General features: G+C 43.1%; 1 protein-coding gene across 2 annotated transcripts in view; it reads left to right on the top strand.

Annotated features, from left to right (window-relative positions):
- Nucleotides 1-562: 562 nt before the first annotated feature.
- The window catches only part of CHODL (chondrolectin), a 148878-nt gene continuing 122377 nt past the window's right edge, over nt 563-27063 (top strand). For both annotated transcript variants that reach the window (XM_069760886.1, XM_069760885.1), the window contains exon 1: nt 563-837. In XM_069760886.1, the coding sequence (XP_069616987.1) occupies nt 747-837 (91 nt within the window). In that variant the 5' untranslated portion in view covers nt 563-746. The remainder of the gene's footprint in view (nt 838-27063) is intronic.

Raw genomic sequence — 27063 nt, 5'->3', positions numbered from 1 at the left:
ATTGCCACCTGAGCTTCCAGTAGGAACCGACATCTAAGGTCTTATATTTTTTAATTTTGACAATTTGCTGATATGATGAAGGACACCTTAACGGAAACCCAACAAAAATAGTCAGTGGGGTCCCACAGAAACTGTGACTGATGTATTTCCGTTTTTTTGGTTCATATAGCAGTAGTCAGAACGCAAAACTAGTAGGTAGGATTGCGATAACTTTTTGTGCAGTTGCACTGCCGGCATCTAGGATGACATGTCCATCTTTGATCCGATAAATGTCTGAAGGATGAAAGCTTAGGAACCAACATCACGATACTTTTCAGTGCATTAATATAGTTTCTTCCTCTTGCGTCCATGTAAAATGATTCCAGAACATCATTCTACTTCTCTGAACACCCTGTGGAAGAACTGCAGCTCTGACAACTTGCTTCTACCTCTCTGTGCCAAATCTATGGTTCGCTATGGTCTATTGCATAAAGCGAAAGCCTTGGGATTGGCTGCAACAGGATGGAGGGGACAGAAATCAATAGCTCTGGGATGGAGCTGGTTACTGCAGAGTTCTCCAGGCATTCACAAGCTTTGCTCATTAGAGAACAGGCTGTGCTTAACATGAGCCCAGGCTGCCAGGCACAGGGGATGTGAGGAGCACACTGCCAGCTCTGCCAGGACCACAGCTCAGGAGGAGGCTTCCCTGCACCACATCTGTATAGATTTATACTTTTTTATTATTATTTTTGGACATCTGTGTGATCATGCAGCCAATGCTTTACTCAAACACATTCCTGGTGCTGCTCAGTGCCATCCTGTGGGGGCACAGCTCCTCAGATACTCGTGTTGTGAGTGGTAAGTAATGTGCCAGTGTGCAAACTTTCATCAGGAGCCTGTATGTGTGCTGGGGATATGTAACATGTTTAACCGTATATATGTAAGTCATCCTGCAGTCCTATGTAAAATTTGTCATGAATTTCTGCTCTCTTCTGCATCTGCACATAACTTTTATTCCCAGGTCCTCATGTTACAAATGTTTCTTGATCCTTTTTTTCGTAGCTAGGAAACTGCTACATTCAGAATCCAAGAGTCTGGGTATTTGTAGATGGAGCCAAAAACTGAATACAGGTTATTTAGAAACTTTATAAACTTTAGGCTATGTTCACACTGGGCGTTTTTGCTGTATTTGTTAAAGCTAATTTTCAGCTGGATTTGACAGAACCAGCTATGTCTATGAGATTTCAGAGCTTGTTTTTTTTTTGTATTTTGCATAGTTTTTAGGAAATAGGGCATGTGACTTCTTTTAGCGTTTTTTCGACCATTGAATTGAATGGAAAAAAAAAGCAGCAAAGACGCACAAAAAATGCAGCAAAACCTGCGTTTTTGCCGCAGCTTCTAAACTGCCAAGCACTCGGGTTTTGCTGCAGAAAAAAAGGCAGAAAAAAAAGGCAGAAAAAAACGCCCAGTGTGAACTCAGCCTTATAGTATTTTGGAGCGAATTTGCAGATGTCAAAGAAACTTCACAAAGTTAAAACAAAAGTGTCCGGAAAGCAGTGACCAGACCTTAACCAAACACTACAGGGATTGTTGAGTTTCAGGACCTACAGGTGGTCGTGACTGTAAAAATGGCAATGGTTGTATAAAATATTATCCCTAGTGACTCTAAATGACAAGATCATCCCTGCTACGTCTATTGCAATACTTTATTGTTATAGGACTTTTATGGCACCAACATAAGGCTCTATTCACACATTAATATTTTGGATCAGTATTTCTATGCCAAAAACCAGGAGAGTCTACAAAACATTGAACAGGTGTCAATTCTTCTTTTTTTTAGCTTTTTTTCTCTGTAAGGTTCAATCCTGGTTTTGGAAGATAAGAACTAATGAAAAATACTGACAAGTGAATGAGGCTTAAGTCATAGCGCTGTGCGTAAAAATAACTAGACAGACTGAGGACAAGTTCACACGTTCAGTATTTGGTCAGTATTTTACATCAGTATTTCTAAGCCAAAACCAGGAGTGGGTGATAAATACAGAAGTGGAGCATATGTTTCTATTATACTTTTCCTCTGATTGTTCCACTACTGGTTTTGGCTTAAATACTGATTTAAAATACAGATTAAATACTAACTGTGGCCCGATAGTCTACATGTAGGTGATGTTTAAGTAGTTTACACTCAAGTTTAACATCAATCCCCAAAAGTCTAGAAGGACAGATGTAGCAGTGCTGGGATTTCTAGTAGTGCTGAGTTTGTAATTTGGCATAGCTCATTGTGATATTACTTATTTATGATTACTACTAATTACATTATTAATATCAGATTAATGTTATTTGGGGTCTTACATAGGACTGCAGTTAAGCCCAATGAAGTATAATAACCAAGAGATTAAATTCCGTATTAAGTTCCAAACTTAAAGGGAAATTCCAGTTACAAGTTATGTCCTATGCACGGATTGATGATTGCTATCAGATTTGTGGGGATCTGGCCATGATAGGACTTCTGGAGGTAGTCGAGTACAGTGCTCGGTTATGGCGCCAGGTCCCAAAGAGATCGAATGGAGCTCCAGCGCACATGTGTAGTTACTTCTCTGTTGTGACACATCGGTAGGAGGGATGTCACAAGCCCCTCCATTCTGGAGATCGTTGGGGGGATTTGGCAGCTAATCTCTCCTATGGATAGGAGATAACTTGTAATTACTAATAAGCGTGAGTGCTCGTTACGTGAGTTTGCCGAGGGTGCTCGTGTATGCAGGGCCGGTTTTAGGCAAAGTGGGGCCCTAGGCAAAGTTTAAAATGGGGCCCCAAATGCTAACATATTGCACATCACACAGAAGCATTTCGGTTATAATTACAAGCGCTGATCTCAGGCCGCTAAACGAGTGAGATCGACAATACCGAAGTCTTTGGACGCTTGTTTCCCAGCCTCTTTCCACCGTCTGAGAAAGAATGATGGGGACAGAACCATCACTAATAGATCACAAACAGATCACCATACAGCATCATGTTATCAGCAGCACATCTACTGTTTACACCGGCGATGTGCTGCTGAGAACAAGGATTTTTATTCCAGCATAAACAATCCAATCACCCAATGAATAGGCAGCATTTTGCTTGTTTGGTAAAATACACCCCATACTCCTCCATATATTATAATGTGTACCACAGTCCTCCATATTGTAAAATGTATAATACACTCCTCATAATCCTCCATATAGTATTATACACTTCCCATAGTCTTCCATATAGTATAATACACTCCTCATAGTCCTCCATATAGTATAATACACTCCTCATAGTCCTCCATATAGTATAATACACTCCTCATAGTCCTCCATATAGTATTATACACTTCCCATAGTCCTCCATATAGTATAATACACTCCTCATAGTCCTCCATATAGTATAATACACTCCTCATAGTCCTCCATATAGTATAATACACTCCTCATAGTCCTCCATATAGTATTATACACTTCCCATAGTCCTCCGTATAGTATAATACACTCCTCATAGTCCTCCATATAGTATAATACACTCCTCATAGTCCTCCATATAGTATAATACACTCCTCATAGTCCTCCATATAGTATTATACACTCCTCATAGTCCTCCATATAGTATTATACACTTCCCATAGTCCTCCATATAGTATAATACACTCCTCATAGTCCTCCATATAGTATAATACACTCCTCATAGTCCTCCATATAGTATTATACACTTCCCATAGTCCTCCATATAGTATAATACACTCCTCATAGTCCTCCATATAGTATAATACACTCATCATAGTCCTCCATATAGTATAATACACTCCTCATAGTCCTCCATATAGTATTATACACTTCCCATAGTCCTCCATATAGTATAATACACTCCTCATAGTCCTCCATATATTAAAATATACTCCTCAGTCCTCCATATAGCATAATACACTCCTCACAGTGCTCCATAAAGTATAATGCACCGCCATAGTCATCCATGTAGTACAATTCACTTTCCATAGTATAATGCACCCCATAGTTCTTCATATAGCATAATGTATTCCCCATAGTCCTCGATACAGTATAATGCAGCCCACATATAGTATAATGCAGCCACCACCCCACAGAGTATAATGCAGTCCCCCACAGAGTGTAATGTAACCTCCCTATAGAATATAATGCAGCCCCCCACAGTAGTATACAGCAGAGCCCACAGTAATATACAGCACTGCCCACAGTAGTATATAGCACAGCCCACAGTAGTATACAGCAGAGCCCAGTAGTATACAGCAGAGCCCACAGTAATATACAGCACTGCCCACAGTAGTATATAGCACAGCCCACAGTAGTATACAGCAGAGCCCAGTAGTATACAGCAGAGCCCACAGTAATATACAGCACTGCCCACAGTAGTATATAACACAGCCCACAGTAGTATACAGGAGAGCCCACAGTAGTATACAGCAGAGCCCACAGTAGTATACAGCAGAGCCCAGTAGTATACAGCAGAGCCCACAGTAATATACAGCACTGCCCACAATAGTATATAGCACAGCCCACAGTAGTATACAGCAGAGCCCACAGTAGTATACAGCAGAGCACACAAGAGTATACAGCACAGCTCACATCCCCCCTTCCCTCCCCGCCTCTCTCCTCCTGAGAAAGGCCGCACAATCCAGTAAAAAAAAAAAAAAAACACAAGTTCCTTACCTCTCCCCGAGCCCGCGCTGCTCCCTGCTCTTCCTGGGTCACAGTGAGTGCGCGCACACCCGCTGTCTCAGAGGCAGAGCGGGGAATGATGGGAGAGGGAGCGTCAGGTGATGCTCTCTCCTCCATCATTGCTTTGAACTGTACCGGCAGACGCCGGTGACGCCGGTATAGTTCAATGCGGCGGGGGAGTCGGCGCTGCCTCACAGGGGCCCCATAGCGGCTGCGTGACTTGCCGCTATCTGGGGGCCCCTGGGGGAGTGGGGACCCCAGGCAGCTGCCTGGTCTGCCTGCCCCTAATGCCGACCCTGCGTGTATACACCGAGTATCGCAGGTGCTCAAGTGAGATGTTCGAGTCCCAATGGCCACATGTTTCGTGGCTGTTAGACAACCACAAAATATTCAGGGATTGCCGGTGTTTGTCAGGCAATCCCCGCATGTTTTAGGACTATCTAACAGTCCCGAAACATGCAGCTGCAGGGACTCCAACATGTCACTCGAGCACCCGCGATACTCGGTGCATACACGGGCACCCTCGGCAAACTTTCACAACGAGCACTTGTAATAACTATAATATCCCTTTAAGATAATTCGGGTATCTCAGTGGGGGTCTGTTTTCATGCATAAACAATGTAGTATCTATGAGTTGGAAGGAAAATTCAGCTCTGCTGCACCTTTAGAAGGAATAATTGATGAGTTACAATGGGTTAATACACTGCAGACCACAGCCGAGCTGTCAAGTGATGTCAGGTTCAGTTTTAAAGCAAATTTGGCAAGTCCATGCGGCTGTGTGTATAATGTATAGGTAGGAGCCGGGCATTGTAATGAGCACTTGGCCATCATTTTAAATTGCGTGAGTGTAGAGATAGGGGCAAAGAACCAAAATCTCCATTCTGCAGATCCGTGGGAAAATGGAGCCAAATGACTAAGGACTGCGATGTAGCGACGTCTCCAGTGCTTTAGGCTACAGATACGATTTATATAGTCACATATTTCACTTATTTGCTATTAATTGACTGCAGGTTATGTTTCCTCACTTGGGAGAAGTGTTGTGTCTCTCATATGTGGAGTAAAACGTGATGTCAAGGCTTATTCGGGAACTTGCCGCCATGTAAAATAAAATAAAGTTTTCCATGGGATGATACTCTATATGTGATAGAGGCAGGCGGGGGATTCAGCTCTTGTAGACCGACATTGAGTATATATCCAGTAACGGGATTGTCCAGACATACTTGTGTGTATTCTGCACCACTTGGAACTTTTTTCCCAGCCGCAGCCCAAAGTTTCTTAGCTTGTAATTTACTGTGGGCTGACTGTTAGTACGTTTACGTATGTAAACCCTTAGTTTACTATAAAAAGTTTACTATATAAAGATCCTTTAACCGCTCTTACGAGGAATGGTTAAAGGATCTGGGAATGTTTAGATTTCAAAAAAGAAGGGTAAGAGGAGACTTAATAGCTGTCTACAAATATCTGAAGGGCTGTCACAGTGTAGAGGGATCATCAATATAATCATTTGCACATGGAAAGACGAGAAGCAATGGGATGAAACTGAAAGGGAGAAGATACAGATTATATATATATACTAGATTGTGGCCCGATTCTAACACATCGGGTATTCTAGGATATGCATGTCCCCGTAGTATATGGACAATGATGATTCCAGAATTCGCGGCAGACTGTGCCCGTCGCTGATTGGTCGAGGCAACCTTTATGACATCATCGTTGCCATGGCAACCATTATGACATCTACGTCGATACTGTGCCCGTCGCTGATTGGTCAAGGCGAATTCGCGGCAGACTGTGCCCATTGCTGATTGGTCGAGGCACCCTTTATGACATCATCGTCGCCATGCTGTGCCCGTCTCTGATTGGTCGAGGCCTGGTGGCCTCGACCAATCAGAGACGCGGGATTTCCAGGACAGACAGACAGACGGAAAAACCCTTAGACAATTATATATAACTAGACTGTGGCCCGATTCTAACGCATCGGGTATTCTAGAATATGCATGTCCCCGTAGTATATGGACAATGATGATTCCAGAATTCGCGGCAGACTGTGCCCGTCGCTGATTGGTCGAGGCAACCTTTATGACATCGTCGCCATGGCAACCATTATGACATCTACGTCGATACTGTGCCCGTCGCTGAATCAGAAACGTGAGATGTCTACGTCCTTTATGACATCATCGTCGCTGTGCCCGTTGCTGATTGGTCGAGGCCTGGCGGCCTCGACCAATCAGACGCGGGATTTCTACGTCCTTTATGACATCATCATCGCTGTGCCCGTTGCTGATTGGTCGAGGCCTGGCGGCCTCGACCAATCAGAGACGCGGGATTTCTACGTCGATGCTGTGCCGGTCTCTGATTGGTCGAGGCCTGGCGGCCTCGACCAATCAGAGAGCCGGGATTTCCAGGACAGACAGACAGACAGACAGACAGACAGACGGAAAAACCCTTAGGCAATTATATATATAGACTAGATTGTGGCCCGATTCTAACGCATCGGGTATTCTAGAACATGCATGTCACCGTAGTATATGGACAATGATGATTCCAGAATTCGCGGCACACTGTGCCCGTCGCTGATTGGTCGAGGCAACCTTTATGACATCATCATCGCCATGGCAACCATTATGACATCTACTTCGATACTGTGCCCGTCGCTGAATCAGACGCGGGATTTCTACGTCCTTTATGACATCATCGTCGCTGTGCCCGTCGCTGATTGGTCGAGGCCTGGCGGCCTCGACCAATCAGAGACGCGGGATTTCCAGGACAGACAGACAGACAGACAGACAGACGGAAAAACCCTTAGACAATTATATATATAGATTGTCCACTCTCTGTCCACACTCTAACCACACTGTCCACACACACTCTGACCACACTCTGACCACACACACTCTGACCACACTGTCCACACACACTCTGACCACACTCTGTCCACACACACTCTGTCCTCATACACTCTGTCCACACACACTCTGTCCACACACACTCTGTCCACACACACTCTGTCTGTTTTCTCATATGTGGAAAAATCAGACATGTGAATGAGGCCTTACCCTTTCATTTTACAAAGGCCTAAAATCTATGGACAATTGCTACACTTCTCAGTTGCACTAATTTTGATAAATCTCCCCCATTAGAAGTCAATTAACAAGCATCGGGTATCGGGTATCGGGCATCGGGTATTCTAGAATATGCATGTCCCCGTAGTATATGGACAATGATGATTCCAGAATTCACGGCAGACTGTGCCCGTCGCTGATTGGTCGAGGCAACCTTTATGACATCATCGTCGCCATGGCAACCATTATGATATCTACGTCGATACTGTGCTCGTTGCTGATTGGTCGAGGCCTGGCGGCCTCGACCAATCAGAGACGCAGGATTTCCTGGACAGACAGACAGACAGACAGAAAGACAGAAAGACAGACAGACGGAAAACCCCTTAGACAATTATATATATAGATAATACTTTATGACAGTGAGGGTGATCAATGAGTGGAACAGGCTACCACAAGAGGTGGTGACTCCTGCATTGAGCCGGGGGTTGGACATGATGACCCTGGAGGTCCCATCCAACTCTAACACTCTACAATTCTGTGATTCTATCATGTTGTACAAGAAGTGGAATAACATAGGCTCATGTTATTCTCATTACTATATGGTCAATGAAGACTGTACAAAGTTAGAGCGTTAAACACCAGGGAGTGATAGGTAAGACGGGTGATAGCATAAAAATAGTTTTATCCACCTCCCTGAGGTGACTGGAGTCAATACATGAGGAGAGACAGGGGCAGACACAGACAGAATGGACAGTATATGGGCCATTTGCAGTCCAATGATGTGTATGTCCATATCAAAGGACAATTTTGTGGAGATCCTCAGATAGATCCATCTGTGCATCTTCTCACTTACACGTGGTCTGTCTTTTCCTAAAGAGTAAGTTCCTGTAACTTCAAAACACGTAGAATGAATAAAAACCACAAATAATTTATTAAAACTTGTCTCGGACTGACATCTTTCCACGATTCAGCAACGCGGAGGATCTCCACAAAAACGTATTTTCATATGGATGGTGACAGTGTGACCCGTGGATCTACAGCAGATGATAAGTACCACCTACAAGTGATAAAAAACTGACATCAGGTTGGCACATTTTGACCCACTCCTTTATGCTTATGTAGATAAAACTCTATTGTGTGCTATTCTTTCTCCCCAGTATATTTATTAATAATGCGTATGTGACAGAAGTATTTTGCTGCTTTGGAGGTGGTAGTGCCCCCTTACCGCTTGTGACCCTTTTCTAGCTAAACAGGTTACACCAATGATATGTCCGCAACTAGGAAGAGATAACAATACTGAGATGTACAGGTGCTTCCGACAAAATGGAATAATCATCAAAAAATTAATTTATTTCAGTTCTTCAATACAATAAGGGAAACTCATATATTATAGAGCAGTGTTCCCCAACTCCGGTCTTCAAGAGCCACCAACAGGTCATGTTTTCAGGATTTCCTTAGTATTGAACAGGTGATAATTGCATCACCTGGAAAGTCAAGATTTCAATCACCTGTGCAATAATAAGGAAATCCTGAAAACATGACCTGTTGGTGGTTCTTGAGGACCGGAGTTGGGGAACACTGTTATAGAGAGTCATTACAAACAGAGTGATCTATTTCAAGGGTTTATTTCTGTTAATGTTGATGATTATTACAACCAATGAAAACCCAAAAGTCAGAACGGAAATAAATTAACTTTTTGATGATATTCTAATTTTGTGCCCTCTGGTCTTATTTTCAGAGCCTTTTATTTATGAAAAAGCCCACATAGTGGGGCATAGGTCATGCATCTCACAGGATTTTTCCCACTAGAGAAATAGGTTGCACTTTTTTGTCTTTCCATAGAAAGGTTTAGTACCTTAATATTTCAGCAATGGTTCAGACGGTGGCTTTCTGTAATAATGGCACTCATACATCTCAGGGTGCTTTGCTATGGCCGATGATGGATCTTGTTCCATTTACCTTTTTCTTATTGGTTTCAGTCTCTTTATCTCAATACTCCATAGTACCTCAGGTCTACATTCTTCTAATGGTATGTTGGCAAACATGCGTCTCAGTTGTTCAGATCCACACCTTGACCTGGGCACGCGGCACAGTCTAAGGTCAGGTGCAGACAAATGTATTATTAGACAGTGTGCTAGTCACGGTGATGACTCACAGGCCTTCGCAGCGCCGTTCTGCTCAATCAAAATGTACTCCAATTTGTTGTCAATAACAGCATCAATTTGCCACACAAAAAAGCCACACAAACAACAAACCCTGAGACCGTTACATTAATGGAAACATTATAAAGAGTTGCATACCTCTGAAAGTGGTGACCTAAACAAAAAATTTTCTAAAACAAGTTCTACGTATACATTCAACCCTCCCCTAAAATATATATATATATATATATATGTTCATGTGTGTATGGGTATATATATATATATATATATTGTAGCGTGGCTAAAGGTCATGTGATTAATGGACGGTATGTATCGCAGAGGTGGGTGGCCCTGTGATGGAAGCCTGGGTATGTTTTGCTCAAGCAGATCTACTGCTGAGGGATTTGTTTACATTGGGAAGGCTTCCAGGTGATTGGAGAGATGGGTGGGTTCAGTCACCTACAAACCCACCCTAAGAGGCGTGTTTGAATACCTAAGATGGTTTTGTGTTGAAGGACCTGTGGTGATGTCACACTCACCTGACTGGCCATGTGACAGGTATCTGGGTGTGGTTACACTTATGTAAAGAGGTGTGTGTAGCCCATGTGGTGAGTGTGTTTGGGAGTCTGCAAGAGTGGACAGACTTCCATGTGTCCTGGCTGGACACTGCAGAGTGGCCTGTGTGTTGGACGGTTCCAAGTGGGGACAGACGTCCTGAACAGCACACAGAGACCATATTTAGGCTGGAGAGCCTACGTGCTGGACATGGCACAGCCTGTATGCCTACAGGTCTGAGAGAGAGCGGTGCTCTAATATGGACATTGAGGATTCAACTGTCTGAAGTAAGACTGTTTACCTGTTGTTCCTGTTGCTATGTGGTTTATGGAGTGAATAAACCTACATGAACGCTGAAGAGACTGTGCCTCCTGTTTCCTCCTATGCACCTGAGCGAGTACAATCCCTACAATATATATATATATATATATATTTATATATATATATAAATATATAGTGACATGGTCTCTGGCAATGTAATGTATGTGAGAGGAAATATGTATCACACAGACTGCTATGTCCCATTATGTTAAAACCCGGAAGTTTCAGCATGTTATGTGCTGAAACAGGTTGATTTGCCCTGACAGGATTGGGTTTTTTGTGAGTGGCTGTAAGAGATGGGCAGGACGGTCGCTCACCGTAATCCCTCCCCAAGGGTGAGGTTCGACAAGTTAAATGTCTGACCACTGAGTTTTTTTCCGTCTGTGGATCTGGACGCAGGAGGCTCCAGAGAAGTGTTTATGTGCAACTGTGCTTGACTTGATTGGACCCTGAACTGGCGGATCCCCGCAGGCATATGAACTGTACTATATGATATCTTTTATTTTCTCGTTTTGCTAGAAAAGGCCATGTTTGTGTTTTTGAACCCTGCTCTGGTTTATGCCCTGTTTGAATAAACCAGCAGAAGAAAACCTCTTGTGCCTACCTCTGTGAGTAGCTGAGTGAGTCACAGTACCACAGTACATATATATACACATATATATAAGTTTAGCATTGCCGTAATCAACAAAGACTTGAATATCTAAGCTTTAACACTCAATGATCACTGTAAAAAATGAAACCCAAAAAACTACAGCGGAAAAGCATTTTTTATATTCACTTTTTTAAGCCACTTGGAATTTTTATCTACATTTTTCCTATACACCTATAATAAAGTGAATGGTGTCATTCTACACACTACATATCATGTCACATAAAATCAAGACCTTGTATGGCTATGTTGAAAAAATATAAAGTTATGAACGGCTCTTGGGAAATAGGAAGAAACAAAAAAGCAAAAATTAATAATTGCCTGGGTGTAAAGTTTTTCATTTACTTACATTCTTGCAGTTTTGACTGAAAATTATTCTTACACTTGGCTTTTTACTTAGAATTTGGAGCTGTTCAGCTTCTGGAACTTCTATGTTTCAGTGTAGAACTGGCTGTAGAATGAGAGTTACCAGTGAATTTGTCGGGACGTTTCTTCGAACAGTATCTCTGCTTCTTCTGGACCACGCTCCAATGCCTGTTTTATGATCACAAGAAATTTGAGCGGAACTTTGATGTGACCCAGTTGCCATGCCAAGAACTGGTATCAATAAGATAGAATAAAGACTGATGGAAGTTCCTTATTAAATCCATTGGAACGAGCACACAAGGCTCTGGGCTATTCAGACAGGGTGACATGTCACATGATGGGTCATGCGATGAAGTTACGGTACATCATGAACATGATAGTGCACATGTGGGAAACAGCGTAAAGATGGCGAAATATTGAAGCGAGCCAAGCTAACTTTTTTTTCTGTTTTCATTGCCCCGGCTACATCATTTGACTCGTCAAAATGAATTTATATGACACTCTAAACTGATACAAACAACGCCCAAAGATATCAGTCACCTTATAAAGTAACTAGGGACACTGCGTAATGATGGGTGATGCTATACCTAGGACACTAAGAGATAATGCAGGGTCCTATATACAATATGGGAGGAGATTGTAATAACAGACACCACTACACATAGTAAGGGAGAATGCCATACAATATTGGACAGTGCTATACATAATGTCACGCTCACGCCCTGACTGGTGGGTGTGAGCACAAAGGGTTTGTGGCCCCACTGTGCCACGAACCAGACTACCCTGGAAAAGGTGTATCTATAACAGCTGCCTTGGTTTTCACTGGAGCCTCTGATGGTGAGGTCAGGCTTGTGCAGCAGGCAGCTGCCAGGTGCTACTCCAGGGTGGTGTCTGGCTGTGGCTGCTAATCCCACTTGGAGAACAGGAACACTAGACAGGTGCGGGCATCAGGCAAGACTAGCAAATGAGCACAGATGAAACTCAGATGAGTGGGCTGGCAGGAACGGCAGAGACACAGGGCTAGCAGGAACAGCAGAGACACAGGGCTGGCAGGAATGGCAGAGACACAGGGCTGGCAGGAACGGCAGAGACACAGGGCTGGCAGGAACGGCAGAGACACAGGGCTGGCAGGAACGGCAGAGACGCTGGGCTGGCAGGAATGGCAGAGACACAGGGCTGGCAGGAGCAGCAGGTATGGATATGAAGTATGAAGGAACAGGTAGCCTGTTCACACAGGAGGTGCAGGTACGGATATGAAGTATGAAGGAACAGGTTGGAACCTGTTCACACAGGAGATGCAGGTACGGAAACAATCCAGAAGGAAAGGAGAATGAAGGAACAGGTTGGGACCTGCTCACACAGGAAGAGAACCGCAAGGCTGCGGATAGGAGCGGTAGAGCAGGAAGAGATAGTGCAGCAACAAAAGCTAAGCAGAGCGGAACCACAAGGAATGCGGAGAGGAGCTGCAGAAAGAGATTTTTGCAGCAGAAGCTAAGCAGAGCGGAACCACAAGAAATGTGAATAGGAGCTGCAGCAAGAGATATTTGCAGGAGCAGAGCAGAGTAGAACGGAGCAGAACTGCAGAGCAGAGGTAAAGAGCGGAGCACAGGCAAAGCCATAAGAGCTGCAAGAGTGCGGAGCATAAGCAAACAGAGGACACAAAGAAAGACACAGCAGGGAAAGAAGCCACAGACAAGGAGACAGAGGTAGGACAAAGTTCAGACAAGGTAATGGAACAAGACAAGTTACAAGAACAAAGACACAGGGACCAGGATATACTGCCTCCTGGAAGGCGGACAACAAGAACAAGGCAAGGCTAGAACAGAAACACTGAGATTAGGATATACAGCCTCCTGGAGGGCAGACAGACAAGATCAATTCAAAGCTAGGAGTAGAACCTCCAGAGAAGGAGGAACACAGAGCAAGGCCTGGCAGCTCAGAAGCAAAACACTAACTAAGTTAACACATTGCCCAGGCCCAGTCCACAGGATGGAGCTGCCCTAAACACTGGAGGCCTCTTGGTAATTGGTCAGGAACAGAATAGACAGGTGCGCCCTGATTCCATAAGAACCAGAGAGTTCTGGCTCTGCCCCCCTATGCACACAGCCAGGAAGCATGCAGAGAGCAGAGGCACAGAATATGGAGCTGGCAACAGACAGAACACAACATGACATGGAGCAGTGAGTAAGATGGTGTGTGAGGGATGGAAGGCCATGTAGTGATGCCAGCAGAGTTGTTGTACATAATAAGGGTGGCGACAACAATAACAGAACTATAAGGAATAAGGAAGAGACTATGTGACAAAAGATGACACTATACAAGAAATAACAAATCATTTAACAATGAATCACAATACTTCAAAGCCACCATTTGACTTGAATAGAAGTGTGTAACACCCTTAAGACTCCTAGGACAATGTCACAGTGACCTCGCCATAGAAACGGATGGTAAACGGTAGTAACTAACAGCTCTTTCAATCACACAGTGCACTGTCTGACTTCTCATGTCTTTAAAATAAAACAGTCAACATGTATCCCTCTTAGTCATTTGTGACTAAACAGACTGTTCTTTGCAGAACACTGATATAAACTGATGGTGTTGCTGTCAGAGATAACATTAGCCTGCTACGAATGACATGAGTGATGTGTCACACGTTCAATAACCTCCTATGCACCACACTAACTGGCTTGCCTTAGAAAAATTAGGCTAATTGTGAACTGTATTTGGCAATACGTCTGCCTGGACATCTGGTGTTAGTGGTAGTGCTTCTGCTCTAGATAATGGCTCCTACATTTTGAGTGTGGTATGTTTTATTTATTTTGCATTTTATTTATTTAACTCAACATGTACACTTTGTCTATATCTACAATTTTTTTATTTATTTATTTTTTAAATCTTAACCACTTTCTAAAACTGATGTAATAAGAAATGATAGATCTAGTCATGATGAGCCAACCCGAATGGGAAAGTCCAGGGTCCGTACCGAACACCTACAGTAGTGTCTGTTACCAAACCCCGAACATGGACTTTTTAATTTATGGTAGGTTTCCTTGTTGAAAGGCTGCAGCGCAGCCAATCAACATGCTTTAAACTGTGGGCCCATTCGGAGCCATCACAGCCAAAACAAATATTGGCAAGGCTGTGATTCGCCGGCGCAGCATGTGACCCGGCCTGTATAAAGAGTGCTGCCGCTATTATGCTCTCATTATACCGTGCCGCACCGTTTGATACCGTGCCGCACAAGAGGTTGGTACACAAAATGAGAATGCTTGGTCTGGGGGAAATTGTGTGTAAATGGGTTAGTAACTGGCTTAGTGATAGAAAGCAGAGGGTGGTTATAAATGGTATAGTCTCTAACTGGGTCGCTGTGACCAGTGGGGTACCGCAGGGGTCAGTATTGGGACCTGTTCTCTTCAACATATTCATTAATGATCTGGTAGAAGGTTTACACAGTAAAATATCGATATTTGCAGATGATACAAAACTATGTAAAGCAGTTAATACAAGAGAAGATAGTATTCTGCTACAGATGGATCTGGATAAGTTGGAAACTTGGGCTGAAAGGTGGCAGATGAGGTTTAACAATGATAAATGTAAGGTTATACACATGGGAACAAGGAATCAATATCACCATTACACAATGAATGGGAAACCACTGGGTAAATCTGACAGGGAGAAGGACTTGGGGATCCTAGTTAATGATAAACTTACCTGGAGCAGCCAGTGCCAGGCAGCAGCTGCCAAGGCAAACAGGATCATGGGGTGCATTAAAAGAGGTCTGGATACACATGATGAGAGCATTATACTGCCTCTGTACAAATCCCTAGTTAGACCGCACATGGAGTACTGTGTCCAGTTTTGGGCACCGGTGCTCAGGAAGGATATAATGGAACTAGAGAGAGTACAAAGGAGGGCAACAAAATTAATAAAGGGGATGGGAGAACTACAATACCCAGATAGATTAGCGAAATTAGGATTATTTAGTCTAGAAAAAAGACGACTGAGGGGCGATCTAATAACCATGTATAAGTATATAAGGGGACAATACAAATATCTCGCTGAGGATCTGTTTATACCAAGGAAGGTGACGGGCACAAGGGGGCATTCTTTGCGTCTGGAGGAGAGAAGGTTTTTCCACCAACATAGAAGAGGATTCTTTACTGTTAGGGCAGTGAGAATCTGGAATTGCTTGCCTGAGGAGGTGGTGATGGCGAACTCAGTCGAGGGGTTCAAGAGAGGCCTGGATGTCTTCCTGGAGCAGAACAATATTGTATCATACAATTATTAGGTTCTGTAGAAGGACGTAGATCTGGGGATTTATTATGATGGAATATAGGCTGAACTGGATGGACAAATGTCTTTTTTCGGCCTTACTAACTATGTTACTATGTTACTATGTATATTAGTGTAGGGATAGGATGCAGATGGAGTGAGTCATAGATTGTGACTGTGCAGTCTGCAAAAAATATGCTGTGTGTACTCAGCACCCACATCTGTGTGAGTACTGTCCTTAAGCCTTTGTGTGGACTATGCACCCCCCTACCTGTGGGAGTACTGTCCTTTAAGCTGCTGTTTGTATGCTGCACCCTCCACTTGTGGGAGTACTTTTCTTTAAGCCGCTGTGTGTGCTCTACACCCCCCACCAGTGGGAGTACTGTCCATTAAGCTGATGTGGGTACTCTGCACCCTCCCACCTACGGGAGTATGGTCCTTTAATAAGCTGTGTGCACTCTGCACAAATATGTGTGGGAGCATTGTCCTTAAAGCTGCTGTGTGTACTCTGTACCCCTGCCTGTGGGAGTACTACCCTTTAAGCCACTGTGTGTACTCCTCACCCTCCCACCTGTGGGAGTACTGTCTTTTAACAAGTTGTGTGTACACTGCACCCGTATCTGTGAGAGTACTGTCCTGTAAGCCGCTGTGTGTACTCTGTACCCCCCACCTGTGGGAGTACTGCTCTTTAAACTGATGTGTGTACTCTACACCCCCCACCAGTGGGAATGCTGTCCATTAAGCAGATGTGTGTATTCTGCACCATCCCACCTATGGGAATATGGTCCTTTAGTAACCTGTGTGTACTCTGCACAAATATGTGTGGGAGCATTGTCCTTTAAGCTGCTGTGCTTACTCTGCACCTCTGCCTGTGGGAGTACTGCCCTTTAAGCCACTGTGTGTGCTCCTCACCCTCCCACCTGTAGGAGTACTGTCTTTGAACAAGCTGTGTGTACATTGCACCCATATCTGTTGGAGTACTGTACTTTAAGCCACTGTGTGTACTCTGTACCCCCCACCTGTGGGAGTACTGTTCTTTAAGCCGCTGTGTGTACTCTACACCCCCTACCAGTGGGAGTACTGTCCATTAAGCTGATGTGGATACTCTGCACCCTCCCACCTATGGGAGTATGGTCCTTTAATAAGCTGTTTGTACTTCTCACAAATAGGTGTGGAGCATTGTCTTTTGTGTGTACTCATCACCCTCCCGTCTGTGGGAGAACTTTCTTTTAGCAATCTGTGCGTACACTGCACCCATATCTGTGGGAGTACTGATCCAGAACTGTATGCAGTGTACATCAATAAAAACAATAAAAACAATAATGTCTCACCCAGGTAGGTCCGTGCCCCCTGAGGAAGCCCATGCGAAACGCGTGTTGGGGCTGCGTTTTTCAACCACGTGCACGGACCTACCTGGGTGAGACATTATTTTTTTTATTGATGTACACTGCATGGAGTTCTGGATACTCAATTTTGGGCCACAACTGTGGTGATCTATGTGGCTTTAAGTGACCCTCGATCTTCCCTGTAACCGGTGATACAGGTCCTTCTCAAAAAATTAGCATATAGTGTTAAATTTCATTATTTACCATAATGTAATGATTACAATTAAACTTTCATATATTATAGATTCATTATCCACCAACTGAAATTTGTCAGGTCTTTTATTGTTTTAATACTGATGATTTTGGCATACAACTCCTGATAACCCAAAAAACCTGTCTCAATAAATTAGCATATTTCACCCATCCAATCAAATAAAAGTGTTTTTTAATAACAAACAAAAAAACCATCAAATAATAATGTTCAGTTATGCACTCAATACTTGGTCGGGAATCCTTTGGCAGAAATGACTGCTTCAATGCGGCGTGGCATGGAGGCAATCAGCATGTGACACTGCTGAGATGTTATGGAGGCCCAGGATGCTTCAATAGCGGCCTTAAGCTCATCCAGAGCGTTGGGTCTTGCGTCTCTCAACTTTCTCTTCACAATATCCCACAGATTCTCTATGGGGTTCAGGTCAGGAGAGTTGGCAGGCCAATTGAGCACAGTAATACCATGGTCAGTAAACCATTTACCAGTGGTTTTGGCACTGTGAGCAGGTGCCAGGTCGTGCTGAAAAATGAAATCTTCATCTCCATAAAGCATTTCAGCCGATGGAAGCATTAAGTGCTCCAAAATCTCCTGATAGCTAGCTGCATTGACCCTGCCCTTGATGAAACACAGTGGACCAACACCAGCAGCTGACATGGCACCCCACACCATCACTGACTGTGGGTACTTGACACTGGACTTCAGGCATTTTGGCATTTCCTTCTCCCCAGTCTTCCTCCAGACTCTGGCACCTTGATTTCCGAATGACATGCAAAATTTGCTTTCATCAGAAAAAAGTACTTGGGACCACTTAGCAACAGTCCAGTGCTGCTTCTCTGTAGCCCAGGTCAGGCGCCTCTGCCGCTGTTTATGGTTCAAAAGTGGCTTTACCTGGGGAATGCGGCACCTGTAGCCCATTTCCTGCACACGCCTGTGCACGGTGGCTCTGGATGTTTCCACACCAGACTCAGTCCACTGCTTCCTCAGGTTCCCCAAGGTCTGGAATCGGTCCTTCTCCACAATCTTCCTCAGGGTCCGGTCTCCTCTTCTCGTTGTACAGCGTTTTCTGCCACATTGTTTCCTTCCAACAGACTTACCATTGAGGTGCCTTGATACAGCACTCTGGGAACAGCCTATTTGTTGAGAAATTTCTTTCTGGGTCTTACCCTCTTGCTTGAGGGTGTCAATGATGGCCTTCTTGACATCTGTCAGGTCGCTAGTCTTACCCATGATGGGGGTTTTGAGTAATGAACCAGGCAGGGAGTTTATAAAAGCCTCAGGTATCTTTTGCATGTGTTTAGAGTTAATTAGTTGATTTAGAAGATTAGGGTAATAGGTCGTTTAGAGAACCTTTTCTTGATATGCTAATTTATTGAGACAGGTTTTTTGGGTTATCAGGAGTTGTATGCCAAAATCATCAGTATTAAAACAATAAAAGACCTGACAAATTTCAGTTGGTGGATAATGAATCTATAATATATGAAAGTTTAATTGTAATCATTACATTATGGTAAATAATGAAATTTAACACTATATGCTAATTTTTTGAGAAGGACCTGTATATGCTGGAACATATATGATGTCACTTTTCCCTGGTCCTATTTACATATATGCAACTGGGTTGACTTCTGTCTGTGTCCTTCACCATTGAATCTGTTTGTCCACAGTATAAATTTTTTGCACTATTTTGTATTTTGGTGTGATACCCTTTATATTTATTACCAATAAATATTTTATTTTATGGGTAGTTTGGTACTCCTTTCTTCTTGTGTTTAGTATCTGCAAGGAGTTTGTATGTTCTCCCCGTCTTTGCGTGAGTTTCCACTGGGTTCTCTGATTTCCTCCCACATTCCAAAGACATACTGATAGGGATTCTAGATTGTGAGCCCCAATGGGGACAGCGATGATAATGTGTGCAAACTGTAAAGCGCTGCGGAATATGTTAACGCTATATAAAAATAGAGATTATTATTATTATAAATTGTAGGTTATTTAAGTCACTTCCATAACAAAAATAAAAAAAAGTCTGAAAAAGTAAAAGAAAGCAAAAAATACCAAAAAGAAATGGTGTGTTAATCCTCTCTTGAATCTGTTTTGTATTTAGTAAAATAGTGCTATTAATTCCACAGCACTTTAAGACATCATTATCTCTGTCCCCATTTGGGCTCCCAATCTATTTTCCCTGTCAGTATGTCTTTGGAGTGTAGGAAGAAACTGGAGGAAACCCACACAAACATGGGAAGAAGATGAAAACTCCTTGCAGATGTTGTCCTTAAACACACAACCCCAGCACTGCAAAGCAACAGTGCTAACCACTGAGCCACTTTGCTTCCTTACCTCTTGCACCTACACTGCCGGGTCCACCGCCTCCTCCACTTGAACTTGTTCTTCCTGGCTCAAGATTCTTATTTTTCACTTCTGCTCTGCTTAACGTAGGGAAAGGATGCAGCTGTTATGAGGGACAGTGTAAGGGTACGTGTCCACGGGCCGTATTGTCGGCACTTTGGACGGAGCGGAAACACCGCTTCACCAAAAGTGCCGCCGCCTTCTGTACGCGCAGCGATTCCGGATGTGTTCATTGTACACATCCGGAGTCACCGCACCCTATATATAGAAATGTGTTTTTTACCTTGCGGAGACAGAGCGTCGCCGCTAGGTAAACGGACATGCTGCGGTCTAAAAAGACGTGCCGCATGTCCAGAAACGCAGGGCCGCCGGATGCGTGTTCTCACGCATAGTGGAGATGGCATTTCATCAAATCCCCTCCATTATGCTGTAACATCTGGAGGCTGCGGATTGAACAGTGCGGCTGTACGTAGCATTCAACCTGTAGCTAATCCGGATGTAATAACCATTATGTTCTGTGTGTGCATCTGTGCGTTCTGTATCGGCGATAGTACCATGAGTAACCAAAAGTTTTAATAATCTACAACTGTGTCTATGGGAGTGATGTGCTTCTAAACATATTTTTCTACGCTTATGCAACCATGTCTGTGATAGGACTGTGCAAAAAGCTGCTGTGTGGATTCTTCTATACTTATCTGTGGGTGTACTTTGGCAAAAGCCACAGTGTGTATTGTTTAACCCCTCTCTGACCTTAGACGTATTATCCCGTCGAGGTGCCCTGGGCCTATCTGACCCTCGACGGGATAGTACGTCATAGCGATCGGCCGCGCTCACGGCACATTAACCCCCGGCACACCGCGATCAAACATGATCGCGATGTGCCGGTGGTATAGGGAAGCGTCGCGCAGGGAGGGGCTCCCTGCGGGCTTCCCTGAGCCCCCCGCAGCAACGCGATGTGATCGCGTTGCTGCGAGGGTCTCCTACCTCCCTCCCTGCTCCAGGCCCGGATCCAAGATGACCACGGCATCCGGGTCCTGCAGGGAGGGAGGTGGCTTCACAGAGCCTGCTCAGAGCAGGCACTTGGTAAGCCTGCAGTGCTCTGAGACAGGTCGGTGATCTGACAGAGTGCTATGCAAACTGTCAGATCACCGATCTGTGATGTCCCCCCCTGGGACAAAGTAAAAAAGTAAAAAAAAAAAAATTCCAAATGTGTAAAAAAATAAAATAAAAATATTCCTAAATAATGAAAAAAAAAATATTATTCCCATAAATACATTTCTTTATCTAAATAAAAAAAACAATAAGAGTACACATATTTAGTATCGCCGCGTCCGTAACGACCCCACCTATAAAACTGTCCCACTAGTTAACCCCTTCAGTAAACACCGTAAGGAAAAAAAAAAAAAGAGGCAAAAAACAACGCTTTATTATCATACCGCCGAACAAAAAGTGGAATAACACGCGATCCAAAAGACAGATATAAATAACCATGGTACCGCTGAAAACGTCATCTTGTCCCGCAAAAAACGAGCCACAATCAGCAAAAAATAAAAACGTTATAGTCCTCAAGAATAAAGCCATGCAAAAATAATTATTTTTTCTATAAAATAGTTTTTATCATATAAAAGCGCCAAAGCACAAAAAAAATATAAATGAGGTGTTTTTTGCAGACATAAAAAATGTCTGCAAAAAATAATGTGCTCCCTTGCTGGTTCTTTCTAGTACATTAAGAATAATATAAAAATGCATATCTGTATTTGCACTGCAGCAGGACAAATGCCAGTAACACCATATTGCTGATCAATCCCTCTGATTCTGGTACCGCTGCTGCTGGCAAGTCTCCTATCTCGATCTCTTACTATCAAATGAAACTCTATTATTAATAGATTACTACTCTCATCTTCACTGCTGAAATTGTTTACCACATTGCTGTCTGAAGTATTTGTCCAATTCTTTAGGGCTCTCTCTGTATTGTTGAGATGTGAGCTCTGGTGTCCTTTCAGTATTCTAAATCATCCTAAAATAGCTGCTACATTCCTTGCCTTGGCATTTTCTACAGGCTACGATAGTTCTTCTGGTTTGCGGCACTATACCATGTAATGTCATTGGTGAGAATATTTTTGACGATACACTAGAATCGAATCGCAAATTGCTTGAAATGGCCGGAACCTGCAAATGTTATGAAATGTATCTCTGTATCGATTTGATCATTTCTAGAAGGCACTGTAAATAATAAGGGAAGACACTGTATAGTAATGGATGGTATTATGTAATAATGGATTAGGTATGCATAATAAGGGAGAATGCTGTAATAATGAAAGGCATTATACATAATAAGTGAGGACACTATATAATAACGGATGGCTTTATATATAAAGGATTGCGCAAAGCAAAATAAAGGAAAATATTCAGACAATTTTTTTCTTGCTATTGAATCTGATACTTGACCTTGCTGAGCCCAGCCCTATTCTCTGTTAGGCAGCACAATTCTAATACTATAATAACTAATGGTGATAATTTAATTTATTTAGCGCCAACATGTTCCACAGCACTGCAAATCAGAAGGGACATAAACAAACTACATAAGACATTACACACCGTTACATCATTCAAACAAGAAAAGCTGCTCGAAATCTTACAATTTCTGAATCTATACTTGACCCAAATGGCATCCAATGGCATTCCGGTTTCCAGACTTTGGGCTCCTCTATGGCGCATAGGAAGATGTCATCAACAAAGGCATGTTTTAGTTGAGTAGATATGTCAAGCATTGGGGTGGGGTGACAGTGAGAATATTTTTTTGTTAAAGGTCCAGCATAGCTAGCACCATCTCCAATCTGATGGCACACCATTGACCGTGGAGCTGCAGAAAGTCATCTTTAGGCTACTTTCACACTAGCGTCGGATTCGGCCCGTCGCATTGCGTCGGGCCGAGATTCCGACACGAGCGTTTGATGCGCGACACAACAGCTGCAGCGGATGCATTTCTCCGGCGCATCCGCTGCCCCATTGTGAGGTGCAGGGAGGTGGGGGCGGAGTTCCGGCCGCGCATGCGCGGTCGGAAAATGCGGTCCATCGGCAGCAAAAATACGTCGCAATGCGTCGGTAATGTTACTCTATGGGACAAAAACGCATCCTGCAAACAACTTTGCAGGATGCGTTTTTTCCCCTAAACGACGCATTGCAACGTATTAAAAAAAAACGCCAGTGTGAAAGTACCCTGAGATCACTATCAGGTTGATTCTTGAGCAGCAGGTGGTAGCACAAATTGGATTGGTCTTTTGATGGTGTGGCTTATAAAAAGGGGAGTGGTACAATCTGTGAAATAAAATAAAATAAAAAATATATATCTAAAAGCAAATCTAGTCTGGTCTATATAGCAGTAATACAGATCGAAATTTCTATATTCAAGGTTAACATTTTTTTCAGCGCCCTCAGATTACCGAGGCACTTCTCAATGTAATTTTTTTTAACTTCCATTAATATAGTCCTTAGCTTCAAGATTTTCACCCTGTGTGAGCCTACAAAAAGGGCCAAGCTCTCTCCTTTCTATACCAGTCTTTCTTTTGTTAGTTTCTTGATTGTAATTTATATGTGTATTTTGTACAACATTCCTTCTCGTGTACAGTACAGCATAAGTAATATATTTTTTTAATTGTTAACAAAAATGATCTTTGGTAAAACTGATGCCAAAGGATATATTTTAAAGCGAGCGTATCCCTTTTTTAACATATACAATGCATCTGTTTGCATTCTTTTTTTTGTAAATGTTATGAAGGAGGAGTAAAAAACGGATAGAAAAACTGATGCAAATGTGAGTACGCTTACACCCATTTTCCATACATCGCAGTGTTCTAAAAAAAAAATGGAACCTGATTTCATTTTTTTAAGGATGAGAAAGTGCAGTAGGCTGAATTTATCTCATCCTGTAAAAAAAAAAAACGGATCTGTGCACAAACGTATTGCCAACAGATATTGATTGTTGTTAAATTTGTTAATGCAAATGGATCCATTTAAGTACGTTCTTTTTACAGTACAAATGGACACATCAAGCACTCCGCGAAAACATGGTGAGAAACTAAGAGAACTCAGAGCTTCTCTACATTGGTGCCATCCGGATAAGTGACTTTGAGCGAATCTAAACCTCTTCCGAAATGCAGAATTTTTATCTTTTTCTGCAAACGGCCGCTTTGTACATAATTCACCCTGCATGAACCAATACATTTATTACTTACAATAAAATCCCCAAAACCAGAACCTCAGTAGTAACCAAGCATCCTCCATATGTTCCAACAAGCCGGGTAATCTGAAAATTGCATCTGGGAGCCACACATTTCTGTTCATGACATGCGGCATCTTTACATTTTCATAATATTCATCCCCTTGATGAGAAATATTTGTGCCCGTGAATATATCTTTCCTTTCCATGTAGGTTATTTCAGATACCAACACCTGGGTAACGCGACTGAATGAACAGCATCACATTAACTCCTGGGGCTGCGGATGTAGCATTCAGCATATCCAAGTCAAATCCACTGATGATTTGAGCTCAGTTTAGTACCAGAGATTATTTTCCCGGATTGATGGAGGGTGGGGGGGACAACGATACAAGCGCCATTCATTACATTTTTTAATAACGCATAGAATAAATCTCGTACATGCAGATCAACATTTTCCGCCTCCCGTAGACAGCTGCAGGGTGGCAATGCAAATCTGCTCCATTCTTCCACCTCGACTGCAGCGCTCTCCCATGACTTCATAAAGGATGAGAAGTGATGATAATGCACTTTGTAGAGATGCAATTACTTTAAGTATATATTGGGCAGGAAAGATGCAAGCTAATCTTGTTACTCGCCATTTAACGACCTGTGTATTAATCATAGCCATTATACCTTAATGACTGCTGTTTACTGCATTCTGTTTTTTTTTTTTAAATCGGCAGCTATTTATATGAATGAATGCTTTTCCTTTTACTTCTGGATTGCAGTAACTCCATAATGCAGTATTTCCCAAACATGACAAATTATTGTCTTATGTTTGGGCAGCGCCCTTTTTGATGCCTCCATACAGTGTTCTGGTCTTTGGGGATCATCAAGCTTATTATTGACTTCCCCGATATTCTATTTGATTTTACCACTCCCAAGAAGATGGCGTCCACTTCCATCTTTTATTGCTATGCTGCATTAGAGGGGTGGGCAGCATGACAGATCGGAGGTTAAAACTGGTGTCCCATGTTGGAGTATGACCAACGCAAACATCTACATGTAGTTTGTATGTTCTGCCCATGTGTGTATACGCCTCCTTATAGTGCTCTGGGATTCTGCCACACACCAAAAAATACTGAAAGAGTAAAGGAGATGTCTAGCACTCACATATTGATGACTTATCAGGGGAATAGGTCATCAATATAATATACATGAGGGTCCAACACCTGGCACCCCTACTGATGACACCTATCTAGCAGCACAACCCACACACCAACAGGCAGATACTGATAGCAGAGGGCCATTGTACTGGATGTGTGCCTGGGCCCCTACCTGTATGCATAAAATAAGTATATACACATATACTCAAGGTACACTTTGTGTTATATTGCTCAGATGATCAGAGTTTGTATTATTTTATTTTCATTAGGTGGGGCCATGTACTGTAGCATAGAGGGGTGCCAAGGTAGCATTCCAATTGGGCTTCTGGGTATACTGTAGCTGGGTTCAGATTGCTACATAGAAAATTGAGCCAACCGTGACTGCAAATAGTTAACTTGACTTGCTATGTGTCCAGCTTTGCGGTCTCATCTGCATTGCAGATGGGTACATGAGCTGCCCAAGGAGATGCCGGAGCCCAGCGGAAACCTCCCCCTCGGCATGGGCGGAGGCCGTCATGACAATGGGTTGGAGGGAGTGGGGGTGTTTTAGTTACAGAGGGGTGGGCCCATATTTGGGAGATTTATAGGGACAGGAAAGGGAGGGGTCCTGCTTTATCCCGTTTTCAGGGGTCAAGAACAGTTCCACCCACCCTCTTTTAAATTCTAGCGTTTCGGATTGTTGATAGTTTGGGATATTTTGGGGTCATAGTGACGATAGGTGGTTGGGGGGTCCTTGAAGATGGTTCTAAATTGGTTTGGGGGGATTGATTAGGATATGAATTCCTTAATTGGAAAAAGATGTTTTTTGTTCTGGTGATTTTTGAGGGGAGTTACGGCCATGGAATGTGGGGTTCCTGGAAGTTGAAATGTACAATGGAACCCTTTGGCTTATGGTGCTCCCGAACCAGTGGAGTAAGGGCTGGAAATAATTATATTATATATTATATTATGGTTTCTATTTTGGTAATCACCAGATTTTTGAAGCTTCAAGGACCCTACCATTACTATATTAAAGTAAAATGTATTATCTGTTTAAAGGCTGATGTGGCCTAAATTATCCAAACTACAGTGTCATGGTTTTATTTGGTAAATCCAAAGTGGGGGAGTTTTTGAGGTAGGGGACATTAAGGCCTGGGTATGCGGTTATCTCAACGGAGGATCGATAATACTAGTGTCATATATTGCATGCATTATTCTAGTCCATAAAACGGACTAAAGTAGTGCATGCTGTGAATTTCTCCGCACAGACCATCAGTTCAAATTGCCCATGTGCACTGGCACACTAGCTCTAATGGGTCCGTGTGCTATCCGTATGCAGTCCGTGCTGCACACAGAATAGCATATGGACCAATTATATGCCCGTCAAGGCAAGCACTAAGGGAGGGATGAGTTACAGATTTTGCATTGGATCCCAGGAGCTTTGAGTCACACATCTCCATGTTGTCCACTAGTTTCTATATTCCAGCTGCAACATCGGCGCACGTGACGATTAAATCCAGTTAACCAGACTCAGGGCTCATGCTTACAATTGTATTTTTGGTCCAAGGTGCTATCTGTTAAAAAAATGGATCGCATTTGGACCAATATTATTGAATGAGGCAGTACAGAAGAGTGGTTATTTTCACTGACCGAATCAGAACATGCACGACTTCCCTTCATAAATTGGATGAGACTCACCCATTCAAGTCTACTGGTGCACAAATTT

The sequence above is a fragment of the Ranitomeya imitator genome, chromosome 3 (assembly GCF_032444005.1).
Source record: "Ranitomeya imitator isolate aRanImi1 chromosome 3, aRanImi1.pri, whole genome shotgun sequence".
In the NCBI taxonomy this organism is placed as follows: Eukaryota; Metazoa; Chordata; class Amphibia; order Anura; family Dendrobatidae; genus Ranitomeya; species Ranitomeya imitator.
The sequence above is the reverse complement of the archived record's forward strand: the minus strand, read 5'-3'. Positions and strand labels throughout refer to the sequence as shown.